Genomic DNA, 24,134 nt, shown 5'->3' with positions numbered 1-24,134 from the left:
TTATAAACATTTTCTATCGAATACTATGTATATCTTTGTATAGGTTCAGTCAGCATGTTTCACGATGATACACCAATGGTGTTATGTATAATAAAATAAAATAAAAGTGATAATATAATTTTCGTCCCTCGCCCTCCCTATAAAAACAAGCTTCAGATCCGCCCTCGCTCGTGCGGCAAACACGTCGACGGTCGCGCTGCAGCCGAGCAGACTTGTGTACCGAACATGCGGCGGCAGTGCTGTCCCGATGGATATTAGGGCCCGGTGCAGAATTCTACGGGGCCCCATATATATTTATTTCAATTATTTTTATTCTCATACAGTTCTATAAACTTTAAGGTCTAGGATATAATTTTGATTTTCTTCGATAATAATAATAAACGATTCCGGCGACAATTATGAGATTATTTATAGAAGAAGCGATGATCGTGATTTATAGCAAGCGAGGCTCGGTGCTGCCGCACGGATCGATCCCCTAATCCTCCTCCTCCGATAGGGCCGGCACTGTATACCGGGGCCCCTGCATACGACGGCCGGGCTCCGCCGGAAAACGCTCGTTGCACACGGCGTTCGTCACGGACATTGTACGGTGTTGATGAACGATATCAAAATATTATTGTGTACACACATGTTTTCGTGCAACGTACGGGTTAATGTGTGTGTGTGAGCGCCATGCGCGCGTGTGCGTGTGTGTTTGAACGAGCGCGGGATGGGATGGGACGGGACCACATGTTCAAACCGAACAATGCGGCGGAGACCTGAAGACTACCGCGCGCTGCTGACCAGTCACCAGTAGTGGTCTAGAAGTCGACGCGAACGCTCGTGGTCCGCCCAGATTTTCAGTTCAATACGTATTTTTATTTTTTTGTTTTTCTTTCCTTAACAACATTAACGATTGATTTTCACTTCGAGTGCGAACGTGCGCAAATATTACGAGATCGATATTCGGTCGTGTTTCGTTGATGTTATCTCCCACCGTCTCCTCCCGTATAATGGTGACTTCTCGCATCGCTTTAGATGGGCTTTTGCAAAACAGACTGACCCCGAACATCTGCAAGGATACGCTGCACAGGATACACGGAGGCGAGACGGACTTGTTTCATTTATGTAAGTTTTGTACGATTAATATTGTATACGAAGCGTACTGTGCACACCACATATGTTAATGATTTTATAAAGATGTTTTTATTTGTATTCTGTTTCCTTTGATCAATTCAGTTCTCAGTCATTTTTCAATAATTGTTTCCTAAAGCGTTTTATTGTCATTCAATAATAGATTTGACGTTATAATTTCTTACATTTTACCTTTTCGAAATTATTATTTTATTGCGCTTAAATAGCCAAGTGCTGTGAAGTTTAATCGAAATATAATTCTAAACACGTCAAATATTATCGTAAACGATTTTAAATTTTTACTTCCATGGCATTGTTAGATCGTCTATTTCGATTTTAAATCATAATTTTGGTATTTTTTCTGAATGATGGTTTTGCACCGATAGTAAACTTTTGAAACATTTTCGAATTTAATTAGTTGTTATCAATAGTATTGTTACGATACGGCATATAATATAGCTACGTCATTAAATAATTTTAAAATTACTTATCCTTTAAACATTTGTTCTTACAAGATATTTGATTTCGATCACACCTAGCTTTAGAAAAATTCTTATTGCCCACGCAGGGATTTATAGCCCTATATAATATAACGCCTACAATACAATCCTTATGAATGAATCTTGATTCAAAATACTAAAAATTCTATTGTTATAAAAAAAAAAATAGACCAGTAATACCGACATTGTTAGACAGTAGTATTTAAAGAAATATCAATTTGCATAGTTCTTAGAATACGGGGTGACAAAATGCGTAGGTTTAATCTAAGATACAATAAGTCTAAATGATGACAAGCATTAGTTGTGTAGAATAATATAATTTTATATTTTGGTAACATGCACAGAACGTAATCCAATAATTAATTAGGCGTAGATAGATATAATACAGTCAATACTTAAATAAAATATAATAAATAGTGAAACAAAATATTTAATACACAAGCTACCTTATGAAATTTTCTCATTTAAACATATTGTTAATATTAATATTCAAATTAATTTATAAGATAATATAAAATAGCCTTTATTTTCTAATATTATACAATATTATATTATTACAACTACTTGTTTGTTCATAATATTAAAATCATTTTTATACTGTATTAATTTATAATTAAAGACCTACTCCGTGAAATAGTTTAAAAAATGGAAAACGATCCACGGAATTGTTTTAAAATTATTAAGATTAATATGAAAAAAAAATGTAAATTCTATCTTATTAAACCTGAAAATCTCTATTTTTATTGTAAATTGTATGTGTTTGAAGTGAAAATGTATAAATACAATGTTAATAAATACGTTTAGCATTTCAATCCCAACATAATATTCAACACTATCCGGACTCTTTCATATTGAAAATTTTTACTTATTTTGATTGACGGTACGAATTAAAGTTCTCATTTCTCTTAGAGAATTCTAAGTCTTAACTAAACAATAGTAATTGAACACCATGTTTAAGTTTACGTATGTATTCAGTTCAGGGAAATATAACATAAGTACTCGTTATCACTCAAAAAATGTATATATTTATCATAAAATAGTTGTTTCGACGTGTATAACAATGACATAAAAAAAAAAAATTGTATGGAAATTGTGTGTTGAAAAGCTCATAATGTCGCGATATTGAGCGGAACGCGTTGAAGGATTAAAACAAAAAAAAAAAAATTGAAACTCGGGCGTGCATGCGTCCATATTATGCTTTACGTAGGTATACAATATTTCAATAATAATCGCAATGACATGCAGAAAATCACAATGCAAAAAAAAAAAAATAAACACGTCCGAAATTTAAGTTGCGATCGACTACTAGATTCATTAACCTAATCCGGAAATGGAAATTAAATTCTACTCAGTCATACGTAAGATCAATATGGTCGAAAATCTATCAAGTATAAATTTGGTACTAACTGAAAATCGAAAAACGACTGTTTCATACTAATATGTTTAAAAAAAATTAGGGTCGAATAACCTAGTGGCTATTACACAAATCTGTTTATATTTAGGTAATAACACGCAAAAGATTCCAAACGCTTTTTGATCGAATCAATTGAATAAGAATCTAATTGTTGAAAAATCCGTATTACAATGGACGATTACCAGAAATTAAGCGTAAACTCAGTTCAATTGCTAATAAAATTAAATACGATAATCATGGTGATCAAATTTTGATAATTGAATGTTTTTTTTTTTTTATTCGTTTTTTGTGATTTCCGAATAGAAATACGTTTTTACGGAACACTACGCGAAGTATCGATCGGTAATATTAGTCGTGGACCGGTGGATTTTTTAAACTTTCAAACGTTTGAGCGTATTTTTTTAAATCTGAATGCTTGGGACGAGTTCGTGCGGTACTGGCAATAACGACGAACAGTTGATAGATACGTCCTTGTAACGCACTGTAATGTAAGAACGCGTCGTATTTCGTGCACGACTCATCAACCACTTGTTTCCGTTAAAACGATATCCCCTCCCCCATTTCCCCTCACCGAGACGTTTAAATATGTTTGCGTTAGCACGGCAATATTTGAACGGCACGCGACTTGGAACACTGTGCTTAATAACGTGTGCTTTTCGAACGTTTTGCAGACGCTGGAAAACATAACACGGACGACACGTCTTCGTCGTCGTGCGGCGCGGACACGATGACCGCAGCCGCGATCAAACGGGAAACGCACACGCCGACCACGGATCAGAGCGAGGATTCGGGCGTGGACGTTTCGGTGGCCGGCGGCGGTGGCGGTGGTGGCAACAACGGCGAACACCACGGGAGGCCGTACAAGCGGAGACGGTCGGGCGACGAATCGGACGACGGGGATGACGGGTGTCCGGCCAAGTCGAGCAGGACCAAAGCGGCGGTCGCGGCCACCACCACCACGGCCACCGAGACCGTGCTGTCGGTGAACATGGCCGCTTGTCCGCCGTTCAGGCCATGGAGCAGTGACGAGTCGTCGTCGGACGTGGGCCTGCGGCTGTTCCAAGACATACGAAACGTGGACAGGATATTGACGCTGACGCAGCGGCGCAGAGAACCACCGGCCGAACCACAACCGCTGGACCTGACCAAGGGGCGAGCGAACGTGGCGCTGCCTGTCCGGCCGGTGGACCTGGCGACCACAGCCGAGCGACAACCCGTCGAGCTGCGTGGCCGCACGGCCATTGCGAACGAGTGTTGCAGCGCAACGGGCACCACCGGTACCACCGCAATCGGCACCACCGCCGGGAATGACGCCTGCACCGCGACGACCACGGCGACCACCAGGTACAGCAAGAACATGTCCCGGGCCCGGAGGATCGAGGCCAACGCCCGCGAGCGGTCCCGGGTGCACACGATCAGCGCGGCTTTCGACACGCTCCGCGCCACCATCCCTTCATACTCCAGGAATCAGAAGTTGTCGAAACTGTCGACGATACGCATAGCGAGCGCGTACATACTCACGCTGTCCCGGTTGCTGGACATGGACTACAGCGCGGAGCAGGACCGGCCGTCCGTGGCCGAGTGCGTGGACAACGTCACCGGGATCATACACATGGAGGGCAAGGCGAGGAAGAGGAAGGACGAGCAGCAGTGAACGGGGATGGGCGAAAGACACCGGAAACGTTCACATCCGGTAGTGTAAGACCGAAGTTACGAGATTCCAATTCGCGAAATCGTGAATCGGCGAACCGACGGGAGGTTTCGAGTGTCGCAAATTGATCGCTGTCCGCCTTAAACGCCGAGTACGCTTGGAACGCGTCGTCACGCTGTGGAGTCCGATCAGCATTGAACATTCAAAAACCCCGAACGGGGATGCCCGTGGGATACGCGTTTCGACCGACCGCAATATTCAGGACGAAATCCGGGAACAGGCAGCAGCAACAGCAGTAAACGCTATCGCTGTCGGTCCCCGACACTGCAGTCGGAGCATCGAGTCACCCGTTGTTCGTACGCACCTTTTTTTTACCCCCGAGGATCACACGCAAGACTCTCGAGCTCCCGCACATGTTAAAACACATGGCCAGCACTTGTCGCTCGTCGTAAGGTCGTGTGTATGTGTGTGTGTGTGTGTGTGTGTGTGTATACGTGTGTTGACCTATAAAAATAACTATGTATACACACATAAACGCACACCTAAACATATGTAACCGTTGAGCTTGTGCGCCTGCAGTATAGGGTTAACTGCAGTTACGATAGCGACAATATTTTATACGTAGCATACATTCCAAAAATATTTTGTTAATATACGCCATAATTATTGTTATAAAATTATCGTCATACCACAGTTCGTATAATACATATGTTTTCGTTACTCTATTTTTTGTAAATTCCACGTGCGCGTAATTTATCGTCACTGTTGATACTGCCCTCCCCGTCTCTCATTACTTATCCTATTATTATTTTTATTTTTAAATTTTTTTTTCGTTCTGTTATTTACATTTAAATACGTATACTAGTCAATTATTATTTATATGTAAATTGTATACAAACGTATACGCAATTACAATATATATATTTATATATAACATATCTTATTAAGCCCATATATATCGGCTATATTTATGTATTTTTTTTTCCTTTGACGTGTTGTATCAAATAATAAAATTTTATTTAAATGACTACCTACCATCTGAGCAGAGTCTAAATATGTACAAACTTGATTTGACCTTTGCACCAATCACTGGATTTCACATCTATTGTTACGCGCGTACAGTTGTGGTTAGGACCGTAAATTACGTTACAATCGAATGGCGAATCATCGACCATAATTCATGACTATTGTTGTGATTGTGAGGAGCGGTGCTGAAGATGATAGACCGAAATTAATACCAACACACCGCTCGACGGATCATAACAACGTCGGTTCCCACAAGCTATGATATCGTATACCTTTAACACATCGCGTGGTATAAAAACCGTTTTACGTTCTTGTTAATAAAATTGACGATTTTTTTACAAATATTACTTATACCACATAAGCTATGAAACGAACCGTTCAATGTTTTGAACAGCATTAAAGTCCGATCCGATTTGATCACGAAATTATTTAATGAACACTCGTTGGGTATACAATGTACGTATATAAAGTTTTCGTCCAGAACTGAATTTATGAAAGGCCTTACCTAATCTTCGGACTAACCACTGTAGGGAATGAAGTCGAGATACTGATACTGCTCTTCAATGTCCACGAAAATTATGGGCAGAGTTTAGTGCAGTACTGTTGCAGTAGGTATTGCAGTTAACAATCGTACGTCGAAAAGTTTGACACGACCCATTCGTCATGAGAGTTGAGTGCCAAGCTGACAGGTAACTTCAATCGAAAATAATTTTTTGCGCTGAGTGCGAGTTAATATGTGGCGCACATGGTACACCACTATAGTATACTGCAATAGTAAATTATTGTATTAGTATTTATTGTATATATTATTATATTATTTATTATATTATTATAATAATATATATTATAGTATATATTATTTATTGTATATTTATTATATATACCAACATTAACCGTCAATCACGGGCAGCAGTGATTAAAGGTGCGGGAAATATTGTGCAAAACCAAAAAAGTAAATCCAACTGGTTTGACTGGGATTCACTGATCGAAACAACGTCGTGTCTTACGACCATCGGTCATAGTTCTCGTTTATGCTTTTAATAGTACACTTTAGAATTATGATTTCTTACACTGTAGCTAAATTTCTTATAATTAAAAAAAAAATTACTCGAAGGTTTTAAGGTTTTAAAATCGAATAGCTCATTCTTTCGAACCTTATGTTAACCGCAGATATTGTAAGAGGGTTGATCATAATTTGTATTCACCGAGAGAAATTAATAAGTTGTCATTGTTTTGGGAGAAACGCCGTACAGTTGTTAAATATTGAATGACAATAAAAATAGCATAACAATAGGTTTATATTTTCACTGTCTTACGATTAGATATATAAATGCCAACATTTCAATCAAATTACGTTATACCTATGCTATATAAATAGAGGACATAATACAATAACTTTAAAATTAGATTTTTTAAAAAGGTGTGCAATAAAATATAAAAATCATTCTCATTAAAGCAATTTTTTAACACATAATTGTATTCATCTGATTTTCCTCGATTATGCATTAACGTGGAATACGTTGATTACTGAATAACACAATTTATGGATCATCTTTCAATTTTATTGATCAACGATCAGTTTGAGGAAGTGGCAATCGCCAAAACATGTCCGTCTTTTTAAAATCTACATTCACCGCTATAGTATTTAAGTACAATTTGATCTTTTTAAAGTTAAGCTTTTAACCCAGGAATATATCTAGTTTTACATATGCTGGCTGTTGGTATTTACTGAATTAATAAACATATAATAATAACTAAAATTTAAAACATTTAAAATTATTTAAAATAAAAGGTTAAACATTTTAAGGTTCTTACGGTCATTTGGATGTACAACCGTTGCACAATGATCAATGTACATTATTGGTAATATTATGTAAATGAGGATTAATTGGATTTGAGCGTATATAAACACGCAAACGCACGAGTGACCAAATTACATGTAAAATAAATATTAACTCGTAATTTTACGTACCAATTTAAGTTAATTATGCGATTATAGTTTTTATACTTTTTATAATAAATATATTTAAAATTATCATGATTGTTTTATTTGAAATCATTTTTTCTCTCAATTTTTTCAGTTTTGTTTCCTTGACTACAAACGTATACAGTGTAACTAAAAATGCCAGTATTAAAAACAATGTAAGAAGCCTATGAGTCCGATTTACCATAAGAGGTCGTTTGATTTAGCCACGCTTTTTAAAAACTGTTATCTGGTATATGTGTTATTTAATATTATCACATTGCAACGCATATTTACTATTTTTTTTTTATAAAGTGTGAATATAAATAATCTTTAAAAGGGTTTTTACTTTTTGTAGGTAGCTTTTTAAGTAAAATATTATAAGTCGAAAAGTTTCTTAAAATGTTTAAATTAGTAGAATTTGATAATTAATTTCGTTCTAATATGATTTCACACACCAGCTTGTATTAATATTTTACTATGAACACTAATCCAGTTACAAATATCTTGTTCGGAAAACATATTAGAACGAAATGAATTATTATCAAATTCCATTAATTTAAACATTTTAAGATACTTTTTGATTTATAATATTTTATTTGAAAAACTAACAACTAAAAGTCAAAAGTCAGAAATCAAATTAGAAGATTATTATAATATTATATTATATTATATTCAACAAAAAGTCAAAAAATCATTTTAAGATACTTTTTGACTTAAAAAATTTTACTTAAAAAGCTACCTACAAAAAGTAAAAACCCTTTTAAAGATTGTTTATATTCATACTTTATAATAGTATCATAAATAATAAATAGGCTTTGCAATTCGATAATATTAAATAACACATAATACTAGATAACAAGGTTATAGGTAACAGTTTTTAAAAAGCGCGGCAAAACCAAACGACCAATCAGAAAGCTAAAATGATAACCGGTGCCGAGACCGACCCCAGAATGCTAATATGCTACCGGGATATTACCAATCGCCGGTGATGCATCACAGCAACGCGGCCGCGATCATCCCGTACCTGATCGACACCAACACGTTGCTCAAAAGAGGCAGGATGGCGTTCAGTACGCGGTGGAGCACGTGGTAGACGGGTGCGTATACCACGAACACCACGAGCGTGTTGATAATCAGCACGACGGCCGCGTGGACGGCGAACTCTAGCCACGCGTAGCGGACGACGGACAGATGGCCGCGACTGGGGTCGTAGGACGGATGGCAGCGCAGGGCCGCGTGCACACGTCGCACGTCGCCCAGCCGGTGCACCAGGAATGCGGTGGACCGGACGGGTATGACCAGCGCGCCGATCACGAACGCGGCCATCAGCGCAACGTGCACCAGCACCAGCCGGGCGCGTTGGGCCACGTACACTAGGACGTCCGCGAAACTGCCGCTCCGGCCGACAGACTCCTGTTCCTGTTCCTGTTCCGTGGCAGAAAATAACTCGGCCAGCAACCCGTCCGTTGGGACGTCGTACGGTGTCCACGCGCGCACCGCACTGCGGTCGCTCCAGCTGCGCACCTCGCGGCACGCGTCCCTGACCCGGCACAGAAGCGACGCGTTTTCATTTTCCTGTGGCTCGCACTCGTAGGCTTCATGGTTGCACTGGTCCATGTTCGGGTTTTCGCACAGACGTAGATGTGGTGAACACATGAATGTCGCGCAGACAAGGACTGTCGAACTACTGAATTTGTCACGTTTCGATTGCCCTTACGTTAATTTCAACTTCCCTGTGAATGTTTAACATAGCCAATTCTGCAAATATGCAAGAATTTTTGTTAATTTTTTATTTTTTGGAGAGTTTCTGGGGGGGCCCAGTACCCCTGGACCCCCCGTAAATACACCACTGCTAAAACGAATGGCTGACACACCGCGGCCGTAATCTTACATGGTCCGGTCGGCAATAATCACGTACCGCGTGCGACCGTGTTTATGAAATTAAACGCGTCGTACACGTGGTAACTGTAACGTAAACTCATTTTGGTGCACACGCGTGGGTGCCAGATGGTGGTGCTTAACGCCCTCGAACCAAAAATTAGCGCCGCCCCTAAATCGTTTTGAGCGAAAAATGATAGGTATATTTATTTGACAATATTTGCGTTCGTGGAAATGATTTGGTCCCAGATTGTATTAATAATACAACGTAATACATTCATAACTACTACCTGTGTATGTCAAAATGATACACAGGCAGTGACGTTTCCAAGGGGGGGGGAAGTTAACAGGTTATAACACCCCTCCGGCCCCGAAATATCTCTCTTATTTTGAAAAATTTACAACCAAAACCATTGGTACCATGTTATGTCATCATCATAAATAGTAACATATTTCACATTTTAACTTGTGTTCAATCAACTTATTAAAATTGAAAATTTGGTAATTATGTACGAAAAAATTTAAAACTGCCCCAAAATATTTTTCTGACCACCGTACACAGGCATGAGATAAATTTGCTAAACGATTTCAACGAAGATAGCGACCGGTTGGTTTCACACCTTCAACACTGAGTATACATATCCCTGTATTAGGTTTGTCACCTTTATGCAACACAATATCGATTTTCTTCGATATTGTCATTTATAAGTTTATTCTACAATTGAATAATTATTTTGAAGTTTTTCTTTTTTGTCGTCCAGTAATGTGTGAAGTTCGCCACGGTTGAAACCTAGACGAATCATTTTGGCACTCGAAAGTTTTGAACTGAACATGTTCAATTGCATGCATGCACGCATGCATGCGCCGGAGCGTATACTAGATATTATGCTGCAAGGTAAACGGAAAACAATGGGTGCCTCGATAGAGGTGCAAAGGGGTGCACTTTCACCCCCCAAGATTTAAAAAAATTATAATAGTATTTAAAAACATAGGATAGTGGCTACTTTTATCATTATCGGATTTTCTAGCATTGCTTTTTAGCCACCGAAAAAAATTTAAATAATTTTGTATCATCATACAATTCGAAAGCGTATTGATCGGCATATATACTATGCATGATGCACCCCCCCTCCCCTCGTCAAATGAAAATCCTGGCAACACATATGCGGACGATAATGAACAAGTAAAATACGAATTACGTTGGGCCAGTACGATGTGTAAAACTACATATAGCTACTGTAGCATGTAGATACCACTACATCGGAATACTCGTAACGCATATAACACCGAGAATACGGCTGTACGCCAACAATTGCACAAATAAAAAGTATTTTTTTTTTTTTTTTTAGTCCAACGTGTTTTACGGACGCATAAACATATCGCATCCAATAATGCGTGGTAACGATTTTTAGAGCGTGGCAAGAGACGTAATAATATTATCATCGTAGTCGGGCGAGGGCAATTTTGACGGAAACAACGGTAACGACGGCACAGCAATTAGAAAGTTTGATACTGCTTTTGTGCACGGGCAATCACGGGATTCAATCAACAACGAATCCGTTTTGATTAGTACAATGACTAATTAGCACGGTCGTAGGATTATAAATACAATATTTTTGCCCAATGATAATACTCAAATCAGGGGCGGATTTATGAGGCTGGCGATGTGGTGACCGCCTCCCCCCTAACATTAGGCTTCTTCATTCTCTTATGGTAAATGTATTTAATTTTTTTTTTTTTTGATACAGTCATAAACAGTGCCGCAACTTGGTACATATTGGTGAGTGTTCAAGCAAATATAGTGGAACCCAAGTACCATTATACCCTAAAAAAATACTGACCATTTCTCTTTTTACTAGTATAAATTAACAAACAGGGCTAGAATTTGTATGCAACAGCATGTTTCTTTTGCGACTTCTAATTATTGATTTTGTCAGTAATATCCACGAATCACCTCATGATAAGATAAATGGTGGTGTTTTTATTTTGCATGTTTTTGCATATTTTAGATAAAATGCATATTATAGCATATATTGAGTAAAATGAATATTATTGCATATTTCGATTATAAGAATGCGAAAAAATAATGTTTTATAGTATATTTTGTAATTAATATTTATAATTTAATTTTAATATTTTGTATTTAACTCTAGCCCTGCTGATTAAAGTATAAAACTTGATTATTTTTTATCAAACATACATTTTATTTTAAATTATTTTATTTTATTTCACAATTATATTATATTAAGAAGACAAACAAGAATCATTTTTGTGTTTATCTTATAAAAATTTTAATGCATATTTTTGCATATTTTGGTAAATAAAATGCATATTTTAAATTTTTTATTGCATACAAATCCTAGCCCTGTTAATAAATAATACCTACTATATAGTCAATACTATATCAACATATAATATAACACAATATAAGCGAAGGGGAAAATGGATTGCAGCCTCTTGGCATTAATTCGTTATCGGCACACTAATAATGCATAAACATCAGCCGATACAAGGAATCAAAAAATATTAATCGTCCACAAGAAAATCAGCGCCTACTATGTATATTAATCTATAATTAAAATAAAAATTAATATTTAATTTTCTATTTTTAATATTTTAGCAAAATTATATTTTAATCAAACCGTTCGCAATAGTCCATTTGTTATGATTTAACAGGGGCTCGGGCAGTGCTGCAGCCAGTGATGTTTTGGGGCTGAAGCTCCCCCGACAAAATATTTTTTACATTAAATTATACATTATTGGAATTCGTTACATGTATAGATAGTATTACAATCATATGAAAAATGATATTTATTTTCAAAGTTTTATTATTATGTTAGTTACATTTTAATATTTCAATTAGTACGTAATAAGAGTTAGGCTAACGTATTCAAAAATTGAAGATGATGCTTTTTGTAAAGTTTGCGTATTACTTTCGCTTTCTAAGAATGGTTATAGTTCCAAACAATCACTTCATGCATTTGTTAAAAAAGAACAAAAAGGTTGTTAAACCTAGCACTCCCAGAACCTACAAACGATAATTGCGGCATTGGTCATACAGTCATATTAGGCCAGAGGGGGTGTTACAGGTGTAGTAACACCCCCTTGAGTATGTTATAAGTTAGTGTTATAAATGTAAACATTCCTCGTGAACCGTGATGAACACATATTTATCACAACGAAATATATACATAATACGATAACAGTAATGTAATGCTGATACCCGGCTTCTCATTACACTGTTTTATCTAATAAACTAAGGCCGTGATTTTGTATCGTTTTATACACGATTTAAAATATATATAAGAGGCAAAATGTCCATTTGAAATTTTAATAAAATATTTAAACACTTTCTCGCACATTAATAGAATACACATGACCAGATATTCATGTATAATATACTATTGTACAATAAAGTATAAGTGAAGTCATTATTTTGTTGTATATAATTTTGTCGTTTAATTTTAAATAACATCCTCTTTTAAAATACCTAGCTACGCACCAAAGTCATAAAATTAGTCATACATTTATACACAAGGCCGGATTAAGCACCTATTGGGCCCTTTTGACAAAACATGCTTTACAAAGCTGCTCTCTATGCTCGCAGTGCGATACATTTTTTTTAACTATTTCACAAGTTGTCAATCGCATTATACAATTATAAAATTAATAGGTATATACAATTTATGTCTATAAAACTACTAATTTTAGTATGATAAAAAATGTGTATCGGCTTAAAATTGTTTGGGCCCCTTTCACTTGGGTACTCGAGAGGGCACCGGGGCTGTCACCTAGGTTAGGTTAGGTTATATCGCCCGTCTAGACCCCCCCCCTTAATCCGGACTTGATTATACATGATAAATATCTACTATTGAATATTACGTAAACCTTTGTTTAGGTAGCGTATTTTACCAGCTTCGTGTCGTATTCCTTTTTTTTTTTTTTTTTTGAGCCGATAATTAATTAGTTTTGTTACTTCGTTCTAGATCGAATTAAATTGTTTTCGAGCTCAACGATCTTTCGTTTTACGCGCTTTCGGCCGTTACGAAGTGGCGTTTCGGTCGCGTTCGTGTACCAAATTTAACTCGATCTACAATAATAGAACGTGTAATCGTAATAATAATAATAACGTCGATTCAACATCTGTAACAGTCTCACCAACGAATGCATGTGTGTGTGTGTGTTTTTGTCTGGATGACATGTGACCAGTGTTTCGGTTTGTTTTCGCCGCGCTGCGATTTATATACATATGTATATATGCACGTGTATTTATGTACCCTTTTAACCGCGCGTAATATGAAAAATATCTTCATGCTCGCGCGAAGAAACGGTCCAAACATCAACAAGCCTCGGTGTCTGGGAATGAATGTGACTTTCTCGTGCAGCGATTATAAATATACGTGTACCTTCTCAATAGGTATTTAGTACGATCTATATATACTCATTTTTGGGCTTGTGCCATTCAATATTTTTTTTTGATCTTCAGACGCTAAACACATGCTGTTTACTAGCACTTATTCGAATGAGCGTTAAATTCGCTCCCTTCGCCAACGTTCGTCCACTATACAACCGCCAGTGATCGCTGAACGCGTACGCTTAGACGTGATCTCGTGGGCTCCAATCCCTTCACCTTTCCGCATTGAAAACTGTTTAATTCAACCACAATACTTGTTGAAGTATTGTATAAGCGTTATACAACACTTACAATCCTATAGGTATAATAGATGTTATGTTTTTTTTTTTTTAATAAACCATTACTTTATACCATTTATTTTGTGTAACGAGTAAATAAATTGTTATGGACTTGTGAAAAAATTGCAGACGCAATGCTGATTTTAAAAACGCGCTTATTGTTTTATTATATAGTGTAAATTATTCCCTTCTTTGTGTACAAAATAATCTTTCAAATAGAATAAGTGCTTCGCTAGTGGGGAGAATTTCGTATCAAAAAACACTATGCAGAGACGGACTGTTATAACCAAGGGTGTATTTGAGTTGGGGCCTTGGGGGGGGGGGGGTTGAAACTAATTTTTCTTCAATTCAAACTTAAAAATAAATGTACAGTTCATTACAGGGGCATACCCAAGGGGGGTTTTTGAGTCTGGACCCCGCATTGAAATTTCTACATACTCAATTGTTTAATAGTAAATAGTATATCGGTAGTGCAATACATATAATTTAATTTACCATTATTTTCAATATACAAAGTTCATAGGTTGTATAATATACCAATAATGTATAAATCATATTTAATTTATACTGCTTTTGTAATATTATTTATTATTGTTAGTTAAATAATGTATTTTTTTATAACATTTTACTACCAAATAAAAATTGATTTCAAATTAAAGTACATACGTCATATAGTAAAATTTTGTGCAGAATATGTGTGATGTGTGTATAACTATTGTGACTATTACTATAGTTATTAACAGTAATTTGTTGGTTTTGAATTAAATTATAATTATAATTAGAGACCAGATGAAATAAAAATGTTGGACCCCCCCTAAAAAATTCCTGGGTACGGCCCTGGTTCATTATCTACAGCTCGTGTTCCTGTTGCTCATTCGAGTGAATAAATAAAAATTCAAGTACCTACCAAATTGAATTTAATATTTATTTAATAAATATATTTAAACAGTGCCGGATTAAACATTTATGGGCCCCTAGGCAATTAAAATGATGGGTCCTACAAAATTATTTTTACATACATCTTTAACATTACAATCCAATAATTAAAATAAATAGCTTTAATAATAACCAACTATTATTAATAAATAAAATCATGTTTTATTAATTTTTTTTATTTGCAAGAAAAATGAATTATTTTTAAATGAATATTATTTCTATTTTTTTCAAAATAATTTTGTTATTATTACTGCATATAATACCTACAACTTAATATATATTATATTTTATAATGACTTTTGTCCTGTAAATTCATAAATAAAATACAGGTATTATTAAATAAAAAAAAAAATATAGTTTTCCGTTTTCAGGGAGCCCCTTAAACGAGTGAGGTCCTAAGGCGGGCGCCTACTCTGCCTAATGGGTAATCCGGTACTGTATTTAAAACCAACTACATATAAAATAAGTATTAATAATAACAACACAAATAGTTCTTATATTAAAATTGTACCTTCAGTCTGAATCCTTTATAAAAAAACAACAAATAATCATAGTAGTAATAGTATCTATTATTTTTTAAAAACTTTAATAAACAATTAAGATAGGTAACTTAATTTAACAAATATCTAACTAGAAAACATAAGGTTGGTAAGTAGTCAAATGACAAACTCCAAATTTCTTTTTTTCATTTTGGCAAATTTGTTGATTGTTTCATCAATGGATAAATAATAATTTATTCAACTCAACTTAGGTAGAATACATAAATACAAATTAAGTTAAATGATCCAATAAACTGAGTTGATTGCCCCTCTCTTTAAGTAAGCTTGTGATGAGAGGGGGAGACTTCAGATATTAGTTATATAGAAAAAAAGAAAAGAATTTATTAACAAATATTAAAATTTATAGTGAAAATGAAAACAATAGTATGTACCAAATGTACCAAAACAAAATTAATAATAATAAAAAAAAAAAATACTTAGATGATAATGAATATGAAAGAAAAAAATAAAAAATATAATAACATTTACCAAAATTAATTACTGCTTCTTTCGAGCATATATTTTTTTAAACTTTTTTTAAACAAGATCTTATCATTTACTGTCTTTACATAATTTCTTAATTTATTAAATATTATTATAACTTTGTATTGATAAAAGTTTTGATAGGCCGTTGAATTACATTTGGGAATACAAAGATAATTTTGCCTTACAACTTACTTACTTTTGGATACAATGATATTTTTATACACATGCAGCAAAGCCAAACCTGTTAGTCTATGTTGGCCTATTCTTGATCTTAACCATGTTTTTAATTTACAAAAATATATTTTTGGCCAATATTTGCAAGTTAAAGAATATGGAAACAAATATTGTCAGTTATTATGATTATTATTTGGGTTAGGGACTTCTAGTTCTATAAAATACACAAATGTGCATGCATTTGTGCACAAAAAAATTACTAAATATCTATGCACAACAAAAATTACCGGATATTATGTTGTAAAAAAAAAAAAATAGGCGAGTAAAATTATTAAAGACTTACATAGCTCTAAAAAATACAAAAATATACAATATGCATAAATACACCAAAAAAACGACTAACTAATAAATATAGTAAATATGTGGTAAAAAAAAAAGTGTTATTTTAAATTACTTTATATTATCTGATAAATACCTCGGTTATGGTTGTAAATGTCTATAACCGTAGTAATATCTGTGGAAGATAATTTTACTATTCGTTCCACAACCAAAAATGTTATGATACATGAAAATAAACAAAAATTGATACCCGTGATCAAATTGACATATTATTGAATTTATTATCATACTGTAATGATAGTCTAGTAATTTATATTCTTAATTATTTATACATTACATTTTTAAATAAATCAACGTATTATATTCAAAAAAAAAATACGAGCCATGGGGGGGACAAATGCCCCCTTCGCCCCCCTCAAATATGCCCTTGGTTATAACTTTGTTAAAGACGTTTTTATAGCAAGGAAAAAAATAACTTTGAAATATTCGGCAACGATCTGTTAAAAATATATTAATTCTTAATTCATAAAAAAAAATAATTCGATCAGATTAATTTGTATCTAAATGTTAATTTTATAGGCGATAAAATAGACATTTAGTGAAATTTCCCTGAACCATCCGTCCATGCACTCCTGCGTGGTGCAACTTTTACATGCCATTGATGGATTCCAGGCAATACCTATATTTAAACACCGAATTCGAATTGTCCAATTTATGAAAATCGTTTCGCCAATCAACTATGGGCCTAAAGTCAATATTGATCGAATAACATTAATTTAAAATTTTTTTTCCCTTGTCGGAATTCAATATCTATCGAACAACATAAAACAATTATCGCTTCTTAATACGAACTGCTGCACGCAACATAATAGGCCATACATACATACTCGTATATATATTAATATTAGGGTTCTGAACTTGTTGCATTTCCATATTATTTAATAATGATTGCAGAATAGTCTATGATAAGTCTAAAATCCCGAACCTTAATTATTATAGGATAGTGTTCATACGCAGACGTAATATGAATGACTATAACACAGATAATGCATAGTTAAGATAATATAAAACATAAGTAAAAAAAAAAATTCCTTTTGTTAGGATTAATCATTGCTGTTGTCAGAGATGGACTAGTCATAGAAGCTGGGGACATTTACATCCCCGGGCCGGTGACAGTTACCAGATTACGTGTCAGCCCAGAAGTATTAGAATAATAATATCAATAATATTATATTGTATAAATGTTTCTATTTAATACATTTTAATATAATACTAGAAATAAGTACTGATGATCATGTTTATTTGCTCGGTAATACTATGATAGGCAGTGCTTGACTTGTAGGGGTACGCAGGAGGACGGAGTACCTCAACTAATTTTCAAAAATTTTAGCATACCTCTACTAATATTACGTTATAATTATAACACTTATAAATAACAATTTTATAAACATAAAAACAGAAATTTCAATGAGATTATAATCAGCTAATAAATGTTTCTATGGACTTAGTAAAATTTTTAGATCAAGAGCAATCTCTAAGAACTTAAAAGTTAGAATATACTTAACTTTGTTAAGGCCAATTGTCTTGTATGAAGCAGAAACATAGCCCCTGAGAAAAACTGAAGAACGAGGGATGGCAGTGTTTGAGAGAAAAATACTCAGGAAAATTTATGGGGCATACTTTGATGTTCTCATAAATGAATGGAGAAAATTACACAATGATGAACTACAATCCCTTTTTCAAAGACCGGATATAGTGAAAGAGATAAAAAAAAGGAGGCTAGTTTGAGCAGGACATGTCTGGAGGAAGCATGACTCATTAATAAGAAGAGTAATAGAGGAAAACCCAGTAGGGAGGAGACCTCTTGGAAAACCACGTTTAAGATGGGAGGATTGCGTTAAGAGAGACGCTGAAACAGTGGAGCCGGAGAGTCATTGGCAGGAAGTAGCAGACGATAGAGATAGGTGGCAATATGTTTATCTATAGGTATGGTCTTGAATGGCTGAAACCAAGGAAAAAGAAGAATTATAACGCTTAACAAGTCTTGGGGACGATATTTTTCTTTAAAGTAAATAGAGTCCCTCTTCTTTAATTTTGCCAAGTCAAGCATTGGTGATAGATGATAGTTAAATATACGATCAGTATTGTATAATGTTGTCCAGGACCGGATTGGTTCTACCAGCGGTTAATAAGGTATACCTAAGTAAAAATTGTTTTCAGTGTTCAAATATCGCGTCGAATCAAGGTCGCTTTATAAATAATATGTTGTTGCAAGTTCGTCTATTAAAAATTATAAAACGGATATCATATATCCCCGTTGTGTTTCTAGTCCGCCTCCGATTGTTGTAATTAACGTACGTCTTAAAGACGGTGATCTTCCTTCTTCGAATAGCGACACTTTAATTCGTGGTCTATTAGCATTCCTAATCCAGATCCACCAGATACATACATTTACAGACAGGAACACGACAATATCGACTGAAATTACGCAGCAATAGGTACCTCCTCTGCGTTAGTACTAATTTACAGCAGTACACCTACTCGCATGCAACGGCTTTGAAATGTTGGTTTTAGGCATAGTACGTCGTTCGCCACGTATGATAATTGAGGACCAGGATCTAGGATTTTCTTTTTTGGGAGGGGAGGTTTGAAAAATGTTTTCCCTTGGCATATTTTTTATAACATTGCAGTCGGTGATAATGAAACAAAATAATAGTAAGTAATATAATACATTCATTCAAATCTAAGATTACTAATTTCTTGTATGAATAAAAATATAAATTACATACTTTCCCTCATATATTAAAAAAATAAATATTTTTCTTAATTCATGAAATTATTAATTTTTAATATATATTTTTCCTGATTTTAGGGGAGTGACCCCTCTACCGTGGATCCACCACTGATTGAGGTACATTTACATAATACAATTTATTTATATATTGACTTTATCCCAATTTACTTTGCCCAATTCATATCAAAAATACCTACTTTCAACCACGATATCATTTTGTATGGTAATTATCCAATTTATAGGAAGATACGCATAGTTCACAAGGACCCGTGATTTTTTATTTGATTAATATTGTTCATATTATAACATATACTTACTTTAGGGCAGGGATGAGCAACTGGCGATCCGCTTCCTTTTTATTCTGGCCCGTGCTACATTTTCAAATCACTTCATAACTTTTTAGAATTTATCAGTATTTTAATTTTATCACGTTGATCGTAAAATGTAGATATTATATTTTTCTCTGGCATTGAACTCCAGCTAAATCATAATAATATAATATACATGTATTGGTATAGTTAACATAGCTACTTATTTTATTATACTGGTTCAGTCGTAAAATTAAATTGTATACCTAAAATAAATGCTTATGGTCAATTTCAATGACCTTTTTTCATTTTTCATTTTTTTTTCTATTGCCTTCCAGATTTTAAAGTTGATTCTAAAAATTGGCCATCTTGTTACTTTGAGTTACCCATCCCTACTCTAAGGTATAAACTTATAAATTTATATTGTACATTTAAATCAATATACGAGTATAACTATATATACTATAATGTAAATTATTTTTACTTTGAGTCGCTGTTGGTTTTTCTATCAATATATATATACATATATTATATGTGCACGGTCATGAATATACTCTAGGTATACTCAGCAGGGTCAGATCTTAATACTTAGGTATCTAACTTTAGTTTTAGTTAGCAAAGCAAATGTTTAAGTGTATATCAGTGTAAGAAGTAATATTTCAATAATAACTTTCTTTTTAAGAATTTATAATATGCATTTGCTACCTCTAGGTGTTCAAATTAAGTCAAAAACAAGTTGGTTGGTGCTAAATACGTTTTTTTGACCAATTATTAGTTATTATAATGATAATGGCTACCTATTAACTACATAATGACTGTAATAACCGTAAATTTGTCTTATTATACATATGTGAAGGATATTTCACTAATATACACAAATAATATGAAAAATATAATGCTGGAGTAATTGTAAAATACCAAATATTTTAAAATCAAGTAAACTATATAGTTTATAATGTTTTATATAAGTAATACCGATCAGCTATATTTATTGATATTTACCTTTCCGTAAAAGTTATTATTTGTTCTTGGATCATTTCCAGTACAATTTTAAAAGTTTTTTCATTGAGGCGAAATTTTGTAAAAAAAAAAAAAACATCACTATCGTACTTTTATTTTATGTGATCTATGTATCTATATATTCGCGTTGTAAATAAATATGACCTTCTTGTTTATTTAATTCAGAAACTCAATCTCTTCATCAATACTGCTACAACTTATATGCACGTCAGTCATCTAGATTTAATTATGTAACATGGTTACAATTGAAAACAATAAATAAATTAAGTGAATAGATAGGTATTTAATTTGATATTTTCACTTCAAGAATAATAAATAAAATTAAAAAGTTCAATGGTAACATTGTTTGGTTTTAAACAAAAATGTGGTATTATGTACGACAGTATAAACTTATACTAAGTTTAAACACGTGACCAAAATATCCCGGTTAACTTAATCTGTGGTTAAGGTCCAGTTAAAATTTAACCAATTGATAATGAAACCACTTATTAGTTTAATCACAGAATAGATTAAGCTGTTCTGCGGTTTAACTTTAAATCGAGTTTAAATTGTTTTAACTGACGATGATCAATAAAATGACCGTGCAAGTGACAAGGGAAATGGTTATAAGATTATTTTTAAAATATTTAACCATGTATTGTTTTAAATTATAATAATTTTATCTCTTTCCTTTATTTTAAAGATCATTTATAGCATTTTATTTTTAAATGATAAAAAAAATCTAATATCAGTCTAAAATTTCAAAAATAAATATATAACATAATAATCACATGCAGTTATTATCAATTTACTTTAAATATGAGGGGAATGGGGTAGATGTTGATTTTACAATAATATAGGTAATTCTTTTTTCAGATCAATACACTTTTTAAAGTTTCCGTTTCTCAACCCTCTTCCTACAGAAGAAAAAAAATTTTAAATAGTCATAAATGACTTGCTACTAAGGCACAAAAAAAGAGAACATTAATTTATACCATGTTGTAATGTTTCTACACAAATATTTGTACAATAATATAATTAATAATTCATCCTATATGTATTTTTGGCAGTAATATAAAATCATTTAATTTTAAGTAAAATTTTAACTCCCCTTTCCAAATAAAACATTTTAAAATACTTCACTGCATCAGTAAACATTTTGCAAATTTATGTAAAGGATATTCAAGGGCCTATTGGAAATCATTGAGCTGGATACATATAATTTTAAGCCACATCAACACTTATTTGGGAACTTATCTCTGAAGTTACCAAACTATTTCTTTCTGCCGCATTGATTTTTAATAAATTCAAATAAAGTTAAGATAAAAATTATGAAAAATATAGGTACAAAAATTGTAAAAAAAATACTGTTGTCAAAATATTTAAAAGTAAACAAAATAATAACTATAAACATTCTTCAAGAAAATTTAAATTTAAAATTGATTTAAAAATAAAATATATAAATGTTATTAGTTTTTTTTAAAATTTTTGAACTTAAAGTTAAAAAAAAAAAGAATAATATGGTAAATATGAATAAAAATATAATTATAAAGATCAATTTTACATAAACAAAATCAAAATAATAACAATAACATATATTATGTACATTATAGAAATGACAAGAAATAATTTTAATAATAGGTTTAAACCGGTAATGAATTAGACACTTTACTTTTCACTACAGATGAACATAAACGTCCAAAAAATGATAGACCTTTTTGGCCAAATGGTATGGAATTTAATAAAAACCACAAAATAAGAATTAAATGTAAAGTTAAGAACAGTAATGTGAATGGTGTATTCTTCATCCACAGTGAAAAGTACAGTGTACCCAAAAGAGTTGTAATATAGCCAAACATGAAGGGCAGCTTTTCTCTGGATGTCACATACTTATAGTGATTCAATGGACCAGTCAAAAACGATACACTAAATTAAAAATGTAAAATGATTGTTATTCAAATATTATCAATGAATATACTTAGAAAATAAAATAATAAACAGAGTATTGACATATTATCATATATGATGTAAAAATATTCACTTTTATAGCATATGAACGAAACATTTTAATTTTGAATCAAAAAAGAATAAAGTTAATAGATGTTTAAATATTTATATTGATTAATATATTTTTAAAGAGTTCTTTTTTACATTAAATTTTTGTACTCTACTTTACAATCAATCCTTATACTCCTCATAGTACAAAGAAAAAAAAGTTAAGACTTTAATCTGGATTATATTCCAAAAGTAGATTAGTTAAAATAATGAATTTACAAATATGTCATTACTCCAGTTACATAACACAATAAAAGTAGTGATTTTCATATTTAACCTAGCAAATGCAAATATGCTTCCAGTAGCGTATAGAATGGCAAATTTTCTAGCTTTGAGCAGAAGTACGGGCACGTATAATGCCGATAATGAGAACATCAGACAACTGATTGATAAGCAAACCATAAAACCCATTATTCTTTGCGTTTTACTCTGTAAAATCAAACAACAAGATGAGCACAATGAAACCAGGGTACAGAGGCTAAACCTTACCAGGGACGGGAGATCAAAGTACGTCTTCTGGGAGGAATTCAGCAAATTTTCCGTTTGTTCCCCCGACTCATTGTTCAGAAGCTTCTTGAACACCTTGGGAATGTGTACGTGTCCATTGCTGGACTTGTTTTTCTGGGCCTTGTTGAGATATTCGTCCAGCTCTAATTTCAAATTGGCCATAGTAAAATAATTTTCTTACCAATTACATAGTTCAGATTCACTCGAGACGAGACAAACGAGCGAATAAGCTATTGAAAATGAATTGCGCGAGATGTAAAACAGTTGCAAACAATACAAACCGGTGGCTTCAAAAATCAAAATTCACAACAAAATCCATTAAGTAATACTCATAATTTTTAGGCATTAGAGTATTCGTCACTTGTTTTACTCAAAAACATTATTATCATTTACCGTCCGTTGATAAGTTTGTTATCACAATAAGCAATCATATTATCTTCGAAACCACAGATTAGATTAAAATTAATCTTTTTCGTTCCCAGAAAAAATATATTATTAGTATTATTATTATTATTATTATATTTATATTACGTATATGGTTCGGTAATCAGGGGCGTAATTTCAACTTGTTAAAGGGTGGGGCAACTGATTAAATTTGTGGACTTTTTAATATTTAAGAAATTACCTTTATATTTAAAAATGTAATATTTATGGATGATGGACAATCATTAAAATATTTTTTCGGAACAAAACATGTAAGAATTAGTAATGAATAATGATGTCACGATGATAAACAAAGAACATGAAACATTTCAAT

General features: G+C 33.3%; 2 protein-coding genes across 2 annotated transcripts; one reads left to right on the top strand and one right to left on the bottom strand.

Moving 5' to 3' along the window:
• Positions 1–781: 781 nt before the first annotated feature.
• Positions 782–5,545, top strand: LOC112687106 (protein atonal homolog 8). Its single transcript, XM_025559662.1, has 2 exons — positions 782–1,107; positions 3,699–5,545. The coding sequence occupies exons 1-2, from the start codon at positions 963–965 to the stop codon at positions 4,679–4,681; spliced, it is 1,128 nt and encodes a 375-aa protein (XP_025415447.1). The 5' UTR covers positions 782–962; the 3' UTR covers positions 4,682–5,545.
• A 16,850-nt stretch (positions 5,546–22,395) lies between these two features.
• Positions 22,396–23,777, bottom strand: LOC112687101 (protein transport protein sft2). Its single transcript, XM_025559655.1, has 3 exons — positions 23,360–23,777; positions 23,148–23,299; positions 22,396–22,741 (listed from the first exon to the last, which is right to left on the bottom strand). The coding sequence occupies exons 1-3, from the start codon at positions 23,537–23,539 to the stop codon at positions 22,459–22,461; spliced, it is 615 nt and encodes a 204-aa protein (XP_025415440.1). The 5' UTR covers positions 23,540–23,777; the 3' UTR covers positions 22,396–22,458.
• Positions 23,778–24,134: the final 357 nt, after the last annotated feature.

This window comes from Sipha flava, unplaced genomic scaffold (assembly GCF_003268045.1).
Source record: "Sipha flava isolate LNK unplaced genomic scaffold, YSA_version1 331_pilon_pilon, whole genome shotgun sequence".
Classification (NCBI taxonomy): Eukaryota; Metazoa; Arthropoda; class Insecta; order Hemiptera; family Aphididae; genus Sipha; species Sipha flava.
The sequence above is the reverse complement of the archived record's forward strand: the minus strand, read 5'-3'. Positions and strand labels throughout refer to the sequence as shown.